The 20,045-nt window shown below is 42.7% G+C and overlaps 1 protein-coding gene across 1 annotated transcript in view; it reads right to left on the bottom strand.

Annotated features, from left to right (window-relative positions):
- The window catches only part of rad50 (RAD50 homolog, double strand break repair protein), a 116,058-nt gene that overhangs the window by 50,492 nt on the left and 45,521 nt on the right, over positions 1-20,045 (bottom strand). The window contains exons 13-15 of the mRNA XM_080201314.1: positions 8,559-8,734; positions 7,196-7,433; positions 4,537-4,726 (exon numbers count right to left, since the gene is read on the bottom strand). Coding sequence (XP_080057440.1) covers positions 4,537-4,726; positions 7,196-7,433; positions 8,559-8,734 — 604 coding nt within the window. The remainder of the gene's footprint in view (positions 1-4,536; positions 4,727-7,195; positions 7,434-8,558; positions 8,735-20,045) is intronic.

The following is a 20,045-nucleotide window of genomic DNA, read 5'->3' as shown; positions in this document are numbered from 1 at the left end:
AAAAGCTGGGGTAATATGGTGGTTGCCTTCCAGATCCATGAATTCTTGGATGTGCCTTCTTACTCCCTATCCAATTTTCTCTTTTCCCCAGATGTGATGTTTTATGCTACGACATAATTGTGTGGGTGGCGTAAGGCAGCCCTTTGCTTCCACGTGGACCAATTCTTCACAGGTTAGCCCAGATGGTAAGTCAATAAGCTTTTGACATGGGATATTAAAGTGAATCCCTCCTCTTCCACCAAAATGTTAGTTCATCCATCAAGGATCATTGATAGTAATCAGATCAGAAAGGCTGGCTGATCGTCACCCTCCCTAGTACGGAAATGTAGGAACTAATTGTAAGAAGCCTGTCACTGCCTCAACAAAATCAACACTTAAACCAGGAAATGTCCCGAACTCTATTATTTGGTGCCATACAACAGAACCACCCAGAAAACTCGCTTTTACTAAATTTAGATTTAAAATTGAAAATAAAATTTAAAAGTTTAAATTTAGTTTGAAAATAAAATTTTCACTGGTCAATTTTTGTTTTTTAGATTTGGTTCCACAACAAATTGGAGCTAGCCGGGAGTAACTAGCTAAGTCGAAAGTAAAAGAGCTGAATACAATACTGGAAATAAGAACAAAGAACATTACAGCACAGGAACAGGCCCTTAGGCCCTCCAAGCCTGTGCCGACCATGTTGGCCGACTGAAATAAACCCCTCCTACCTTTCTGGGGGACCATATCCCTCTGTTTCCATCCTAATCATGTATTTGTCCATTTGTCCCTTAAAAGTCACTATCATATCTGCTTCCAGATACAAAAGTTGCTGGTCTGTCACCAGAAAGCAGGTTCACCTGCAACATTAACTATGCGAGGGGGCAGGGGGCGACTAACACCTTAATGCATAGGTGTTAGTGATTGGATGAGTGTGTGAATGAGGGAATGGACATGGTGGTGAGGTGGATGAGGGAGATGGGTGGGTGACAGGTGGATGGCGGGGGGGGCGGGGGGGGGGGAGTGTGCAATGGTGCTCAGAGGCAGGTACTCAGCGGGGAAATCAGTTGTGGGTCATTGTGAGTGATTGGCGGGTTCAGTTCTGCAATTACCCAGGAGTTAGACTAGGTTTGTTCTGTCTAATATTTCTTGGGTAACCACTTGACTAAGTAAATTAGAACTGTCTGACTCTAGCTCAGCAGAGGATCCGGGTAGAAGGGGAACTTCCCGCCACAAGTCAGTGCGTCAGGTCTTCCACAGGGGCCCAGCATGCATCCTTAGTTGCATGTTGTGTCTCCAACTTTCCAAAGACTAGATTTGGGCCATTGTATTTATAGCTCTAGATTTGGTCCCATTGTAACACTGAGCCAAGTGACAGGAAAATCACTAATGCAAACAATAAGGGTAAGGATCCCTTCAGAACTCCATGATGATACTGCACTTGGAAATTCCACAAGCATAAAGCAAGCAACTCACTATGAAGTAGCAAAGCAGCCACATTGCAATTTGACTTCTTAGAAGGATAAATATGCTTAAATTTCAAGTTTATTGAGTGAACCATGTTGGAAGATTTTCTGAGCACTGTGAAAGATATGGAGTTATAAAAGAGATGCCATAACTAAGAGGCCTGGTTCATGCCAATTTAGCGATGCATGTTAATTTAGCTCCCCCTTGTGGCCATGTTCAGCATGTCAACTAAGTCCAAGCAGCAGAGATTGATAGGTGTCAATTTAAACAAAGGATGCGAAAAACAACACAACAGAAATAGGAAGGAATTGATGGGAAAGATAAAGTTCAAGCTAATCCTGTTTCTTATCAAAATGTTGACTTTATAAAGGAACATTTATTGGGATGGGACCAATGACATCATGCTGGCAACTATGGCCCATATCTGTGTGCCCCTGGCAAGGACTGTTCACCAAGTCATCATTAGTTCAGACGTGTTGTAAACCCCATTGATGTGATGTCATGCTGGTGGGGGTGGTGGTGCGCGGTTCCTCATGTAGAAGGTAATATAGCGGGGAAGCCTAGGAATAAAATTTAAATGTATGGTATTGGTGTTCCTGACCTTTCATTGCGGGTGGATGGGTACAATGTCAATGGGAAATCCCACCGCTGTAAAAGGCATTTGGGCACTCCATTTGGATTCTCCAGTGGCCACACAGTGGCATTCCTGTCTGCTGAAAATTAGGGCAGGAAATCCGCCCGCCCCAATCGCATGAACTCTATTTCTCTCCTCACGGATGCTGCAGAACCTGCTGAGTTTTTTGAACATTCTTTGGCTTGATTTAAGGCAATGTCAAGTTGGTCCGCTGTTTTACTCTTCAGCAAGTGAACATTGTTGCAATGTAAATTATTTAATCTATTCAGCATCTGTCTTCACACAGTAATATAAAAGAAAGACATGCCACATGTGCCCACCTTGTTTCACATAAAATAAACCTTACTCTCCTGCCGGATTCTAAGTTTGAATCAGGTGAAAACAGCTTTCAGTTGGAAACAAAACTATCGACAAATATTCCTATCCATCTGTTTTGAAAATTATTTCAAATTTGTGACTCATGGGCTCATCCTGTGCACCCAGGACCGGGATCTCCTTGAATAATGAGACAATGTTGTTTATAATTTTGGAGCAGTTTCAATTAATCCAACACAATAACACTAAACCATCGATTGCTTCAGTGCTTCTTTACAAAAAGTACACTTTATCGATATTAAAACATAAATCCTTTCATAGTCTTTACTGTGAAAAAACGTCCAAACATGACAAAAAAACACACAACATAACATCAGTTATTAATGGAGAAAAATCACATGCGCCCTTTTTTTAAAGAAAAAACAGAAGGGAGGATTTGTCCCTCTTATTATCTTATTTCCCTTCAGGCATTCTCCCAGCATTACACACCACACACTGCCTTAAGGGATAGCTCCAAAAAGCAGCATCAATGATGACAAGAACTCAGGGTGAGGAGGTGCACAGCTTCCATCATGGCACTGTCCCACAGTGACATACTGACTCATCAGTACACTTTGCATTTCCCTACCATCCACCAGCAGTACTCACTGCAAAAAGAATAATCAATGGGAGTCATGACAAAGCAATAATTAATGAGGAGCTGCAATGAGGACTCACAAGCATGAAGGTTAGTAGGGTTACACGGATATAAATTTCCAAATTTATACGTCTACGGTCTTGAAATGGGTGCAAATCTCTGACAACATGTTTTTACACTGTTCCTTCAATATAGAAGGGTAAATATTAGTCAAGGCTCTTCATGGAAGTTTTTTCACAAAGATCAATCCCAGGCTAGGAGGAGATGCCTCACCAACAAGATGATTTTCAAGGAGGAATTTAAAGGACGGGTAAAGAGGCAGGAAGGGTTGGGAAATGACTACCAGAAATCAGGACCTAGTCAGCTGAAGCCAGAGCTGTTGATGGTGGAGTGAAGGAATTTCGGGATGCATGAGAATCCAGAGTTGAAGGAATACAGGGTTCCTGGAGAGACATACGGTTGGACAATGCTTTGAGGAGAGCAGTAAGACCACAAACCATTAGACTGTGAGGATGAAAATTTTAAAAGGAAGACAGTGGAAGACAGTTCGGGATAGCATTAGGATGAGAGATAAATGGGACATGCGGCAGTAAACAGGCAGCAGGGCTTCTGCATCAACTGATGATTATAAAGGGGCAGACTGAGGAGCCAGTCGTTCTGGAAGCTGGGAAGGCGTGATTGACGGTTTTGTACCTTTACATAAATCTTTACAGTGAAAAAAGAGTGCATTTGGTCCATCGAGGCTGCACTAACTCTCCGAAGGAACATCCCACCCAGGACAACCCCCAGCTCTATCCACCCCACCCATTTTCCATGGCTAATCCACATGACCTGCACATCTTTGGACCGAGAGAGGAAACGGAACACCGGGAGAAAACCCACACAGACACAGGGAGAATGTGCAGACTCCACAGAGTCACCCAAGCCAGGAATCGAACCTTAGTGTTCTTTGCAGATAGGAGTGGTGCAGGTGTCTGCATGTCCAGGAAAATGCAAACCTTCTGCAAATCTCAGTCCTGGGTACCTCAAACTTTGAAAAGACAATGCCAATTGCCAAAGAGAACCAGTGACCCACATTCGATTCCTGGCTTAAGTCGCTGTCTGTGCAGAGTTTGCCTGTGTATGTGTGGATTTCCTCTGTGTGCTCCAGTTTCCTCCCACACTCCAAAGACATGCGTATTAGATGAATTCTCCCTCAGCATGCAAACAGGTGCGGGAGTGTGGCGACTAGGCGATTTTCACAGTAACTTCATTGCAGTGTTAATGTAAGCCTGCTTGCGACCTAATAAACATAAATTTAACTTTAACAGAAATTTTTTATTATTGGGCAACAGGGTGGTAAAGCTGGCAAGTGAACAAAATGATGAAAACTTCAAAATTGCTAAAGCACAGCAGCTGTGGCGACAGTGAGAAATGCAATCATCCCAGAGACCACATTTGGAAGCCTCAGCTATTATCAGGGAGATTATCAGCGCGATTTAGAAAGGTGTCTTCCTATTGTTACCTGGTATCGCTCCATAAGCGATATGTCTTGCAGGCATGACTTTGCAGTGCCTTCCTCAGATATAAAGACAGCAAGAAGAGTTTCCTGTTCCTCCACATCAAACTTCAGGCGCTGAATGTCTCGATTGATGCTCTGAAGTTTATTCCGTAACTCAGGTAAATCCTTTTCCTTAAGTTCAATTACTGTTTCTCTATAGGACAAAAAACCCTGAGAATTATTTCACTATTCTGGACACAAATAATAGACTGGCAAACATTATTAAATCTGATTACCCTTGAGAAACAAAAATTCTAATTGTTTAATCTGTTAAAATATATGTCCTGATGCCTGTGTGTAGCATCGTCGAATGATACAGCACATGAGGCCATTTGTCCCATCTGCATGCTGGCTCTCTGCTCGTCCCACTCCACTGCCTTTTCCTACCAGTCATGCAAACACATTTTTTCTTCAGATAATTATCCATTTCCCTTTTAAAAGCCTGCATTGAATCAGCCTCCAACATGCTATTATAATCAGATGAGAAATTATTGAATGGTTCCCCACTCCTTGTTTGATTGCAATAGGGTTTTTTTTCTCTGAAAAGAATACACTTGCCAATTCAGTAATTATTTAATTGTTTACGTGCAGTAATCATAAGACACACTCAGGCAGGTTTGCTGTGATTTTAACAAAGAAAGAGGTTAGTTTTATTACAATCAACCTAGTCTAAGTGAAATAATACAACACGTTTGGACTTTCACTCGAACACACACACGCGTGCGAAGACACACACAGACTACAATAAAGAGGACATATTACGTTCGAGTTCACAGAAATAAAAGAAATACAGAGTGCAGAGGTTTGTGACTTGGCTGGCTTCATGGTAAATTCGCAATCTGGCCATTTCCCTTTTCAATGAAATTTAAAGATACGTATATTGATTTAGATGCTCTTCTGGAGACAGAAGTATGGTGTTGATTTCCTTCAAGTAGTCTCTGTCTGCAACAGTAATGTCCTTGGGTGCTTAGAGTCATCAAACAGGGTTTGAAAGCTTACAAAGTGGGTTTACAGCATAGAAACAGGCCCTTTGGCCCAAGTGGTCCATGCTGCCCTTTTTTAAAAATCCCTAAATTAATCCCAATAGACCGCATTGGCCCATATCCCTCTGTACTCATTGCACCCATCTAAATGCTTTTTAAAAGACAAAATTGTGCCCACCTCTATGACTATCCCTGACATCTTATTCCAGACATTCATCACCCTCTGTGTGAAAAAACTGCCCCTCTGGACCCTTTCGTATCTCTCCCCTCTCACCTTAAACCTATGCTCTCTAGTTTTAGACTCCTTTAGCTTTGGGAAAATATACTGACTATCTAGCTGATCTGTGCCCTTTTGGAGAGATGGGCAGGGAGAAGGCACTCCACTGATATCCCTTTCTCTAGTCACTGTCTCAGCTGTTTGCCCTCTTAATGCAGAGAAAGGAGAAGCTTAAACGCTCAAAAGGTGGTTCTGACATTCGAATGTCACCCAGTGAGTCCAATGCGGTTGTTGCTAGTGCATCACTCCTTCGTAATCAGCTCATGCCTGGGAATCACCACCAATACCGCCCCCCCCCCCACAACACATCTCAGTTAGGGTCCCAGTGCTCAAGCTGTTAGGTTTAACAGCTCATCTCCACCAGCTGAATACCTCAGGCCTTGAGGATTTGCCACTAGGGTAGGATATCTGCTTCAGTCACATTCCCCTGGTCATTGTCCTTGATGGCTCTTTGTAGACATGATGGGTGTCAATCAGGATGGTAGCTGCGGCACCTCCCCTGATTACATGCCTGAATTAAAGGCCACCATCTTTATTGGTGGCAAATTGCAACAGGGCAAATCCATAGCTGTCAGCTTTGTAGGGGGAAAAATGCAACAAGGCACATGTGTGGCTGCCATCTTAATAAGGGGCCAAGTGCAGCAGGGCACATGTGTCACCAGGAAGTAGGAGGAGAATGGCTTCACCAAGGCTTCTGTCATTGGAGAACATGAAAAGCTTCACCAAAATCTATATGAGTGCATGAAAACAATGGATTTATGCAAGGTAGATTAAAATGTAGATTTCTCGATTTATATTTTGTTTTAAATGTTGATCTGTAACGCTCGAAGTTTAATAACGATACAGACTGAATATTGCTAAGCTGCTTGATTGGCATCTGGGGTCATAGAACATAGAACATAGAACACTACAGCACAAACAGGCCCTTCGGCCCACAAGTTGCGCGAAAGTTTTTCACTCAGAGGGTGGCATGTTGATTTTCAAATGTCAAAATGAGATCACATTGGAAAACTGGTTGGGAATCAGTGAGCTAGGCTAAAGTAGGATAGTTTAGATGGTGTTTTTGTGTCAAATTTTACTCTCAAAGGTGGGGATGGCTGTTAATGATTGGATAAAGGGAGCATATAAAGGGCAGGAAGTCAGAGCATAGAAATGGTAGGCCCACTGGTGTGACTCTTCTTGGAGGCAAATTGCTCAAAGGGATTATTAGAGAATTGGCACATAATTATCACTAAAGAGAAAAGAATGTTTTGAAAACAGGGAGAAAACTAGGAATCGAAGAGCAAAAAGTGAATGAATAAATAGGGAAAGTGAAACAGAAATAGATTTTAAGGAGAACGGACAGCTCGGGTATATTTTATACCTGATTGGCTTCAGTCCCATCATCTCATCACGGCGTTTCTCCTTCTTCTTCAGCTCAGACTCAGCTGATTTAAGTTTATCTGGGACTAGCCGCAGCTTCGACTGCAGATCGTCAATGATGTCCTGTAACTCGGCCTCTGAGGGGAAGATGCGCTGGCAGACGGGGCAACAGGGTTCATTTTCCTCGGTTAGTTGGCTGATAAACTGGCTGTACACGGCTGTCGCCCCGGACAGCATAGCTAGGAAAATAGAAAGATAAATAGGTAATGGGACAAAATCAGATCTTGGTTTTCATGTGGAAACGCTGACTGGGGGTGGTCAGAGCAGACAGGAATTAAATTCCCCACATCGTGCAAGAGGGTTATCTTTTCTTTATTCTTTCGGGGGATTTGGGTGTTGTTTGCAGGGCCAGCATTTGTTGCCCATCCCTAATTGCCCTTGAAATGAGCAGCTCGCAGAGTCTGGAGTCACAGAGTCTGTAGGCCAGCCCAGGTAAAAGATGTCACATGTAGGCCAGGTCTTGGAAAAGGATGGCGGATGTCCTTCCCTAAAGTGAACTCCAGCTGAGTTTTTATAACAATTTGGTCTCACTGAGAAGAACTTTATATTCCAGAATTATTAATTGAGTTTAAATCCCACCAGCTCCATAGGTGGGATTTGAACTTATAGCCTCGATCGTTAACCTTAAGTTTATTTATTAGTGTCACAAGCAGGCTTACATTAACACTGCAATGAAGTTACTGTGAAAACCCCCTAGTTGCCACATTCTGGCGCTGGTTCGGGTACACTGAGGGAGAATTTAGCATGACCAAAGCACCTAACCAACATGTCTTTCAGACTGTGGATGGAAACTGGTCCCACCTTGTCTGCCTACTATTATTAGCACAGTGACGTTTCTCACTACTCCACCATCTCCCCTATACGCACAGGGTAGCACAGGGGTTAGCACTGCAGCCTCACAGTGCCAGGTACCTGGGTTCGATTCCCAGCTTGGCTCAATGTTTGTGCGGAGTCTGTAAGTTCTCCATGTGTCTGCATGGATTTCATCCAGGTGCTCTGAATGGCTATCTTAGCAAGGGCTAAGATATGGGTAAGGAGATTGGTAGATAACAAAGGTTTTAAAGCAGAGGGAAGAAGCATGACTCTAGGGCCAGATGGTGGACAGAGGAGAAGATACCAGTCAAGTAGGGGGAGAAGCAAAGATGCAAGTTGGTAACCACTGTGGTAGCTTGGGCAAAACAAATGGTGGAAAGTTTGAACAAGTGGGCTGGTTTGCTTCATCAGCCATTCATTGAACTTCAGTCCAAATATTTAGTCAGTAATCATTTTCGACAAAGTCATGGGTGACAAGTTTTTATCCTCACCTCTTTGTTTTGATGTCTTTTCGATATCATCCTGAAGTTTATACAGATCACTTTCAAAGTCCTGGCTTCCACACACATCAAAGAGCTTTTCTTCATAGGTAGAGAGTTGCTGTTCTTTGCTTTTCAGTCCAGCGCTTGTGTGAGTTTTGTTCTGGTCTGCTGACACCAAGTCCTTGCTAAGGTATTTCAAAAAAAGATATAAAATCGAACATGAGTTTATACAGAGGCTTGGTGCGTGCTATAGTGGACTAAATACTCATGTCTCTTCCCCATTTAAACTGGGAATCCTGGCTTTCAATCTAGTTTAGAGGCCGTCAGGGTGAGAAGAATGCTGAATTTGTCAAGAGTACTTGGCTTGAAATCACGTGAATGGGTAAACAAGATTTACAAGGACAATACCAGAAATGCATGTGTGTATAGGTCAGGAAAGGGTTGAGGGGCTGGATCTCTTTGCTATTGAAAAAAAAGGCTGCTGAGGGGTGACCTATTGAGGTCTTTAAAATTATGCAAGGTTTTGATTGGATGAATGTTTCTTCTCAACAGAAAAAGCATTACTGGAGAAGGCAGACTGTTGGATTTGGATAAGGAAATATGGGCGGAGACTCAAGTGGAACATTGACACTGGCATGGACTGTTTGGGCCGAGTGGCCTCTTTCTCTGCTGTGTATCCTAGATCATCCCATGCGATAAATTATCTTTCTTCATTAGTTGTTAACTGAGGTGTTTTTTTTAAATTAAGTTCTGATTAGTCTGATTTGGATAATGACTAGATATTAATCGGGTTTGAAAATCCAAGTGGTACAATGTGATTTATTTTTTGGGCAGTATGATTTTTCACTGACTTGTTTAAAAGTGTTTGAGTTGTCTACTTATGCCACTCTTGTTGAGATTGGATATTAAACTGCAAGAGCCAAGCAAAGAGAGAAGTATATATTTTCACATGCATCAGTATACAGTGTTAGGTATTGTTTCTTGCGCGCTACACTAAGCATACTGTTCATAAAGGAGAGAGTGCAGAATTTACAGTCATAGCATCATCTGCTCCTCGATACACCCAGTCTGAGCCCTCTACGAACTAATAGCCTAGAAATTCCATCGGGAATATATTGCGGAACTGCAGTGAACACAACTATATTCTCCCTCAGTAGACACAACTTAAAGTGGCATTGTGGTTAGCACTGCTGCTTCACAGCGCTAAGGACCTGGGTTCAATTCCGGCCTTGGAGCTTGTGTGTTCTCCGAGTGCCTGCATGGGTTTCCTCTCACAGCCCAAAGATGTGCGGGTTAGGTGGTCTGGACATGGTAAATTGTCCCTTAAGGTTAGGGAGGTTAGCAGGGTAAATACATGGGGTTACAGGGATAGGGTCTGGGTAGGATGGTTGTCGATGCAGGCTCAATGGGCTGAATGGCCTCCTTCTGCCCTGCAGGGATTCGATGATTCTAAAAATGGTTGCTCACTTGAATGTCCTATTCAATTTTATGATGCAGGAAACAGCATATGCCAGCAGGTGGAGCCAGCGAGAACTTTATGTTGGAAATTGCTAAACACTGCCACCAGCTGGTCCTCTTTGTTCCTGCACACAGGGTCACAAAACACTCACTGGAACCTGAGGCATCATGTCTGTGCAGGTCTTGTGAAACCAACCCTGACGATAAAGATATAAAGCAAAGGTGATCTCGAAACGTCTATGACACATCAGCAAACATTTCCAGACAATGCGTGAATGTACTAACAACTATGGTGCAGCAAGTCAGTGCATTAACCCGAACAGGTGCCGGACTGTGGCGACTAGGGGAACTTCACAGTAACTTCACTGCAATGTTAATGTAAGCCTTACTTGTGACTAACAAATAAACTTTAAACTTTAAATTTACAACATTCTGGGGTTACCACTGACCAGAAAATAATCTGGGCTAACCATATAAATACTGTGGCTACAAGAGTAGACCAGAGCCTAGGAATCCTGCAGCACGTAACTCACCTCCTGACTCTCAAAACCTAGCCATCATCTACAAGGCATATGTTAGGAGTATGATGGAGTATTCTCCCTTTAGCTGAATGATTGCAGCTCCAACAACATTCACAAACCTTGGCACCCTGATTGACACCTGACCCACATTCCCTCTGTCCACCACTGAAGCACAAGTGGCAACATGTGTACTGAGGACAGGTTGCACTGCAGCAATTCAGCAAGGCTCCTTCCACAGCACCTTCCAAACCTACGATCCAAAAGAACAAGGGCAGACACAAGGAAACACCATCACCTAGAGGCTCCCCTCCAAGTCATTCACCATTCCTCCTTGGAAATATATCAGCACTCCATCACTGTCGCTGGGTCAAAACCATAGAATTGCCTTCTTAACACCATTACACCATTGTGGGTGTGCCTCACGGTTCAAGGAGGCAGTTCCCCACTGCCTTCTGATGGGCAGTAAATGCTGGCCTAGCCAATGACGTTCACACCCTTTGAATGAAAATAAATTACCTCATTGACCTGGCATTTGTCATGTGCATCTTTTATTCTGCTTCAGCTGGCTCTCTGCCCCTTTCACCATCTGGGGAGATCTTGCTTTGTTTTTTACCTATCCAACATATGAGAATGCACCTCAACTGTACCTGAACTATCGCTCCTTTAAAAGTAGTGAATTGTTCAGTTACATTTTAGACTGTCAATCTTTGATTCCAATATATCTGGTTGGTCCATTCTTATTAATTATTTTTACTTTGGATAGCTCCTTTTCCCATTGTGATGAATTTTGACCTGGCAGCAGTTTAGTAAAGAAAATCTGTAATTTCTTTGAAACATCTGCAATTTGTAATTGTTTTTAAGAATGTTGGAAAAAGAACTTATGAGTTTACATCAATTCTAAATGGATCAACTGTACTTTTCTTGGCTAATAAGAAATACTGGTCCATATGACTTGGTGACACTAAACTTGGAAGCAGTACCAGCAGAAAAGGAAGACAAGACCAGAAGCTTTGTGGCTGGCAGACACAAAGGAAAGCTGCAGGCACAAAGGACAACTACAGGCAGGAACACTGGTGGGTACAGCACATACACACATAGACACAAGGAAAAAGCAACCATGACACAAAAAGGAACAAAATTCTCATGATAAAAAGAAGCAAATCACTCTCAGGAAGAAGTTACTTTTTGTATTCAGCAGAAAAAGAGGCAGGAACTCGTGGAGGTGATATGCAAGCTGGCTTAAAAGGTCTAATAATGCCTGAAAGACTACGTGAGTAGCTCAGGGATGCAGAAGGGATGGGTGTTTTCCTGGAAAAGGCTAAATTATTGGGCACTATTGGTTGGTCGGTTGAAAAGGAACTCTAGTAGGCTACACCATCAGGACTGCCGTGACCCAAAGAAGAGAGGATTCATAGAAGTATGCCTTACTGATAATAATTGTAACTGTGAAATTCAAAGGTTGTTGGGATGGGACTCCTGATTTACTGTGCATGAATGAAGAACAGCACATTGTGACACTGCATAGCCATGTAAGGCCGTGTATTTGTGGGGCGAGGTGCAGGTGCTTGTCCTGTAAGAGATGTCTTTGTTTGGTCAATTAATTAAAGTGAAATTTACATTTTTAATTCAAGTATCATCCATCTGTTAATTCATGTTGAATTTACATTTATTTGAACACAATCAGAATCAAAGTCATAAAAAGTGAAATCTTGTTGGTGATTTTTCTTTGGATGCATTTGTAAATTTGGTTATTTTGGTTTATGGATCCCTGCTGGGGATTGTAACACCACAGTCAACTCAAATCTAATGATACAATCATCACTTTAACCTAATGTCACTTGACCATTTGCCAGTCCTTATTCCCCAGAATCAAATCCAGTTATGTCCTCTTCCTTGTCGGACTGGAAACATTCAATTCCAGAAAATTAACCTGGATAGCCATTGTTAGGTAGAATATGAATTTGCAGACGACACAAAGCTGGATGGGAGGGTGAGCTATGAGGAGGACTCAGAAAGGCTTGTGTGTGATTTGGACAAGTTGAATGGGCAAATGCATGGCAGGTGCAGTATAATGTGGACAAACGTGAGGTTATCCACTTTGGTGGCAAAAACAGGAATGAAGATTATCTGAATGGCTACAGATTAAGAGAAGGGAATGTGCAATGAGACTTGGGTGTCCCTGTATACCAGTCACTGAAAACAAGGATGCAGATGCAGCAGGCGGTAAAGAAGGCAAATGCTACATTGGCCTTCATAGTACAGGGGCAGGGATGTCTTGCTGCAATTATACAGGGCTTTGGTGAGACTACACCTGGAATATTGTGTGCATCTTTGGTCTTTTTGTAAGAAGCATCTTGACTTTCCCATGTTGAACAGGATGTGCACTCCATGGGATTGGTACTCTCTGCCATTCCTTTATTAATTAAACTATTAATTGATATAGCTCAAATAAACTTAAGACTTAAATAAACAAGCTCGCCAATCAGCTGTTTCTCTTGTGCTGATGTCACTTTATGTTTACTTATTAGTAGTTTTAATCACTGAACAATGGTTAAGCAATGAATTTAATGAACTTAATACAGTACTTTATAATTTTCCTGTCAAAGTTAAAACCACTATCCATATTTACAAGAAAAACACCAGAACACTCATCAACCATGCTCTAGTTGCTAACCTTTTTGATTTTATTTCTTGTTCTTGCAGTTTACCGTCTCTCTCTTTCTTCCAACTGTTCTTGCAGTGTTCTCGTGCTCTTTCTACTGCCACTTTATCCTGGCTGTTCGCCACAACCTCCCTCTGTTCTTCCAGTGTTCCCTCTGCTGCTGCTTTCTCGCTCCCTTTGCCACTGCTTTATTACTGCTTTATCTCTTTACCTCCACAGTTCTCTCTGACCTCCGGCTGATCGTGCAGTGTTTCTGCACCATTGTTTATTCCCTCTCTGCTCTCAGATCACCTGTGATTTTTGCAGTACTCCCTCCCTCCTCCATTGCTTTAACCCTGATATCCTCTCAGAGCACCCGCTGTTCTTGCAGGCCAACATTTTGGATATAATCGGGCTGAGCTGATGATGTGAGCAGTAAGAAACATTCACTCGCCTACTCTCCCCACAGCTTTGGACTGTGATGCAGTGTTTTCAGAATTTTTCCAAGACTGAAACATTCCAGCTAACTGATTCAACAACAATTGAAAAATCTCCTCTGGGGCCACCACTGCCACTGGGAAATTGGGTATAAAATGTCATAGGCCTCATAGTCTATTGTTTTTGTTCAAATGAAGAATCGAACCTTCCACTTTATTGTGATTGTGTTTTTCAATAACTCCACCATACCCAGCAAGACTAATTATGATCCATTGGTAAGAATAGTCTCCTCAAGCTTGCTTGAATGCATTCGAGTGTGTGCATTAAGAGCTTCCTACAGTCTCCCCAACAGTGTAGTATTCCCTCAGTGGTACACTGAAGTGCCAGTTTAGATTTTGTGCTCAAAACCCTCAACCCTGACTCAGACATGACAACATTACCGACGTATCAAGGTTGACATCTTGACTGCAACCTCATGAGCCCTGTCAATGACATGTTTAATGCAATATCATGTACGATTTTAGTTATTAGGAAACAGCACGGAACAGACAATAGACAATGCAGTCAATAAATGTCAGTGGCGGGAATGAGTTCACTGGAAAGAACCTTGCACCAGCTGACGTCAGCTTCATTTTCTATACAGTGAATTGGCAGCAATCAGTCCAATATGAATAAGCATGGCATAGAAGGTCTGAGATGCAGTTTTTTCATTGCAAAGAGCTCCATGATGCAGGACTTAGTACCCAAGGGGCTGTTCTCAGGGATGCATACTTAAGACAAACATCAACTACTGCTGCAGGATCATCAGCCCTTTGCTCTGGCTCCAAACTTGTTGGTCTTCCAGTGCAAAGAGCTGGCCATGACCAAGTGTTACAAACTGGCTCCTTCAACATCCAGTGCCGAGGCATGCATTAAAGTCTGTGGCAATCACCACAAAGGCTGAATGGGGAAAGGCCACAGTCAAAGTCCCCCCTGCTGTAGTACACAGAGGGGATAGAAACCAAGTAAATCCCCTTGGGCTGTACGTACCAGAGAATGAAATGTAGATATAGTAAATATAAAGTATAGTGAAGCATCTCAATAAGGCTACATATGACATTAAAAAAAATTCAACTGTACTGCACTTTATATAATATCAAATTTAAACTTTATTTTACAAGAAAAGTTCTTTTTTAAAAAAAAGCCAATCCAATATGAAAATGCCTTTTACTGCTTTTCACATCTTTATGCACTTGTTGTCACTTTTCCTTCCATCACACCAAGAATTTTAATTCCCACAAATGCATCCATTCACATCAGAAATACCCCAGAACAATGTCGTGGCAGGAAGTAAACTGGAAAGAGTTACACCGATGCTCACCGCAATTAGTTTATTATGACATTCTAATAAGGCACAGAGCTCGATAATATCAGAAAAAAATACAAAACTGGATTGTTAGTCATCGCTATTTCCAACCCCCCTTCTCCAATTCCGGTAACACACATCAGGGTAAAGCACAGCATAGCAATTATCATTCAATCTTTGCAGCTAACAAATTCTGAACTCTGTCGCCATTGTGTGGTTGGCACCCCTAATATGTAACACACTCCTTTCCATTTCTCACCTGATAAGACTAAGATGGTTCCCAAGAGCTTGTACAAAAAAATCTGTCAGCTCAATGGTAACACAAGGGAATCACCCCAATTTCAAATGCCAAGAAAAATCCCCGTTTACTGAAATGGCTATATCATTTAGAATTTCACATCGGCTGATAACCGTCTCACCAAAAATCTTGGAGAGTTACTCACGGAGCTGTGCCTCAAGTGCGTTCACCACAAGCACATACGCCAGAAGCTGTGTGCTTTTCAAAAGTCCTTTATCTTTAAACTTGCTAATGAAGCAAAGTTTGCAACGAAACCCACTTAGAATCATAGAATGATACAGCAAAAGAAGAGGCCATTCAGCCCACTGTGCATGTGCTGACTCTTTGGTACAGCATGGCAGTCAGTGCTGCTGCCTTACAGCTCCAGGGACCCAGGTTCAATTCCAGCCTCTGGTCACTGTGTGTGTGTGTGTGTGTGTGTGTGTGTGTGTGTGTGTGTGTGTGTGTGTGTGTGTGGAGTTTGCACATTCTCCCCATGTCTGCATGGGTTTCCTCCAGGTGCTCCGGTTTCCTCCCACAGTCCAAAGATGTGCAGGTTAGGTTGATTGGCCATGTTAAATTGCCTCTTAGTGTCAGGTGGGCTAGCAGAGTAAATACATGGTGTTAGAGGAATGGAGCCTGAGTGGGATTGTCAGTGCAGGCTCGTTGTGGAGCTGAAAGATGTAGGTGAGGTTTTAAATGTTTTTTTAACAGCTGTGTTTACTAAGGAAATGGACAATGCATAAGAACATAAGAACATAAGAAATAGGAGCAGGAGTAGGCCATCTAGCCCTTCGAGCCTGCCCCGCCATTCAATAAGATCATGGCTGATCTGTTGTGGCTCAGTTCCACTTTCCCGCCCTCTCCCCATAACCCTTAATCCCCTCTCTTATCAAGAACCCATCAACCCGCTTCTTAAAAATATTTAGCGAGGCAGCCTCCACCACTTCAACGGGCAGAGAATTCCAGAGATTCACCACCCTTTGAGTGAAGAAGTTCCTCCTCAACTCCGTTCTAAACCGCCTCCCCTTTATCTTGAGGCTGTGCCCCCTAGTCCTACTGTCTTTTTTGAGCGGGAAGAGTCTCTCCACCTCTATCCTATCCATCCCATTCATCATCTTATACGTCTCAATGAGATCTCCCCTCATTCTTCTAAACTCTAACGAGTACAAGCCTAGTTTATTCAGCCTCATGCAGGTATAGACATCAAGGAAAGGGAGTGTGATATTGCTGAACAGATTAGCATTGGCAGCGAGGAAGCATTAGTGGTTTTAGCAGACTTAAAATGGATAAACATCCAGGCCCACACAAGATGTATCCCAGGCTGCTGTGGGAGGCACAGCGGCATAGGCTCTGATGCTAATTTTCAAATCCTCTCTGGCTACAGGAGAGTTCAGTAAAAAGTCTGACAACACCAGGTTTTAGTCCAACCGATTTATTTGATAATAGACTCACAAGCTTTCGGGGTTAGCCCCTTCGTCAGGGGAATGGAGAGTTCTGGCCTCAGACAGAGCATATAAAGCACAGACAGTTTAGAGATTATGCTTTATATGCTCTGTCTGAGGCCAGAACTCTCCATTCCCCTGCCGAAGGGGCTAACCCCGAAAGCTTGTGAGTCTATTATCAAATAAATCGGTTGGACTAAAACCTGGTGTTGTCAGACTTTTTACTGTGTTTACGCCAGTCCAACGCCAGCATACCCACTACAGGAGAGTTGCCAGAGGACCAAAGGGCAGCTAGTGTGATACCATTATTCAAGAAGGGAAGTAAGGATAAACCAGGTAATTACAGGCTAGTGAGTCAGTGAAGTCATTGGAAAACATTGTGAGGAACAGAATTAATCGCAACTTAAGGAGGCAAAGATTAATCAAGGATAGTCAGCATGGTTCTGTCAGGGAAGATCATGCTTCACAACTTTGATCGAATTTTTTGAGAAGATGAGGGTTGTACAGTTGAAGTTGTCTACATGAATTTCAGTAAGATTTTTGACAAGGTTTTTCATGGCAGACATGATCAGGATGGTAAGTGCTCATGAGATTTGGAAAAATTTGGCAAACTGGATCCAAAATTGGTTTAGAGGCAGGAGACCAAGTGTGACGGCTGAAGGTTGTTTCTGTGACTGGAAGCCCTGTGTCCAGTGGTGTACTGCACGGATCAATGCTGGGTACCTTGCTATTTGTAGTATACTTAAATGATCTTGATGTGAAAGTAGGAAGCATGTTCACAGATGACAAGAAAATTGGTGGTCGGTAAATAGCGAAGGAGAAAAGATTACAGTACGACATAGGAGGGCTAGTCAGATGGGCATACAGTGACAAATGAAATTTAACCCTAAGAAGTATGAGGTGATGTATTTTGCATGGACGAACAAGGCAAGGGAATATACAATGAATGGTAGAACACTAGGAAGTACAGAGGATCAGAGGGACCTTGGGGTGCATATCCATCTGCCTGAAAGCAGCAGGACAGGTAGATAAAGTGGTTAAGGCATATGGGATACTTGCTGAGGCAGAAAATATAAGAGCAGGAAGGATATGATGGAAGTGTATAGCTAGAGTCCAGTGTGCTGTTCAGGTTGCGACACTATAGTAAGAATGTGATTGCACCCGAGAGGGTGGGGGGGGGGAGGCGTGTGGAATAACGACTGAAGAGAATAGAATTATGAAGGACGTAGTCAGGCTGATAGGAAAGAACATTTCCCTTCTGCAGACGGACCGATAACTGGGGAGCATGAGATTTAGAGGGAACTTGAAGAGAAGAAATTTCACCCAGATGGTGGTGGGAATCTGGAACTCCCTGCTTGAAAGGGTGGTAGAGGCGGGAAACCTCACAACATTTAAAAAGCAATTAGATGAACATTTGAAATGCCATAGCTTACAAGGCGATGAACTAAGTGCTGGAAAATGGGATTAGAGTAGATAGATACATGATGGCTGACGCAGGCACAATGGCCGGAATTTTACCGCTCCATTCGCCACGGGAATCAGAGAGGGCGAGGGGTGGACAATGGAAAGGTCTGTTGACCTCAGGTGGGATGTTTCAGGACAAACAAAGCCATAAAATCCCGCCTGAAGGGTCAAAGGGCCTCTTTGTGCTGTAAAGCTCGATGCCTTTGCTCATTCTTGCTCAAGCACAATCTTGAATTTTTCTAAAAACTAAAACAATGGAAGCTGCCAGACGGCTACAATATGCAGCTTGTGTTCTACCAAGTGGGATGGAATAAAAAAGATGCTCCACTCACGGGGTGTGTGAAACATCCCATCTACTGTTGGCTTCACACAATCCTCAAACTTTTGAGAATGCTTCTGAGCTGAGACATTGAAAAGCTGCTGCAAATTAAAGATTGCAGCAGACATGAGTTGTAATTTTCAGCCCGCCTGTGGGGGGAGCTCAACTTCATCCTGCCAGCAGGAAGGACTGGAAAATCCCACCCGCGGATTAATAGAATTTCTCTGGAAGGTACAGCCAGCAGGATACTTGAACAGACTAGTTACCAAGTAGAGAGAGATCAAAATGCTGTCCCGAAACAGGGTGCAAGAGCTGTTTAGTCTCCCAGTCTCTCTCGAAAGTACTGTACTTTTGGTTTGCGCGATAGACTGGGCTACGTTCACAACCCTCTGTAGTTTCTTGTGGTCTTGGACAGAGCAGGAGCCATACCAAGCTATGAAAGGACAAGTAAGAATGCTTTCTACGGTTCATCTGTAAAAAATAGTCATGTTACGACCACGTCAGGAAGGGGATGAAATGACTCCCCTTTTCTCCCATCCAGGTCAGGCCACAACAAGAGTTTTTCTGAACAGATTTAGGGAGCATATGCTTTTGACAATATTGCAGGAATACACTGTTTATGTTTTCAGGTTGTAAAGAACTAGTCAGACTGTTTTTTTGGTTAGACCAAGAACAAGATAAGTGTAATTGAACTATTTCCTGAATTTTTAAAAAAAGGTCAATTGCAACCACTATGCATAAATCACATGCATTCCCTGGAGCACACTCAGTAATATAGATGGCAGAATAAATGGATAGCTTAAGGACTTTTTTTTTACCGTCTGTGAAGAAGATAAAATAAAGGGCTATACAGTTGTTGTCCACCCCTATCCTTTGATTTTGATTTGATTTATTATTGTCACATGTATTGGTATACAGTGAAAAGTATAGCTTATTGCATGCTATCAGACAAAACATACTGTTAATAGAGAAGGAAAGGAGAGAGTGCAGAATGTAGTGTTATAGTTACAGCTAGGGTGTAGAGAAAGATCAGCTAAATGTGAGATAGGTCCATACAAAAGTCTGATGACAGCAGGGCAGAAGCTGTTCTTGAGTTGGCTGGTACGTGTCCTCAGACTTTTGTATCTTTTGCCTGACAGAAGGTGGAAGAGAGAATGTCCCAGGTGCATGGGGTCCTTGATTATGCTGGTTGATTTGCCAAGGCAGTGGAAAGTGTAGATACAGTCAATGGATGGAAGGCTGATCTTGATGTGTTAGTTCCATAATACAGCTGTTTTATTCAGTTGTCTTCCTGGATGTAGTTGTATGGGGCAGATTTCCATGTTTTATTTCCAAAAGTTTGCAGTAGATTTTTCTTCTCAGGATGGTTACTTTACTTAACTGAGGTAACCTGATCGAGGTCGATGAAGTAACTGAAGGGTTGCAGATCCAAAGTAACAGACTGGAGAGGAACGGGGGCCATGAGTTTGAACGATGCAAGAGTAAAGACAAAAACGTTCCTCAGAGAGTAACGAGCTCCTGAAATACATTGTTGGCTAACATGGTGAACACTGACTCTCTGTACATCTTCAAGGAGATTGACCGATTC

Source organism: Carcharhinus amblyrhynchos, chromosome 13, assembly GCF_965287045.1.
Source record: "Carcharhinus amblyrhynchos chromosome 13, sCarAmb.v2.hapA, whole genome shotgun sequence".
Classification (NCBI taxonomy): domain Eukaryota; kingdom Metazoa; phylum Chordata; class Chondrichthyes; order Carcharhiniformes; family Carcharhinidae; genus Carcharhinus; species Carcharhinus amblyrhynchos.
This window is presented reverse-complemented; position numbering and strand designations above follow the sequence as displayed.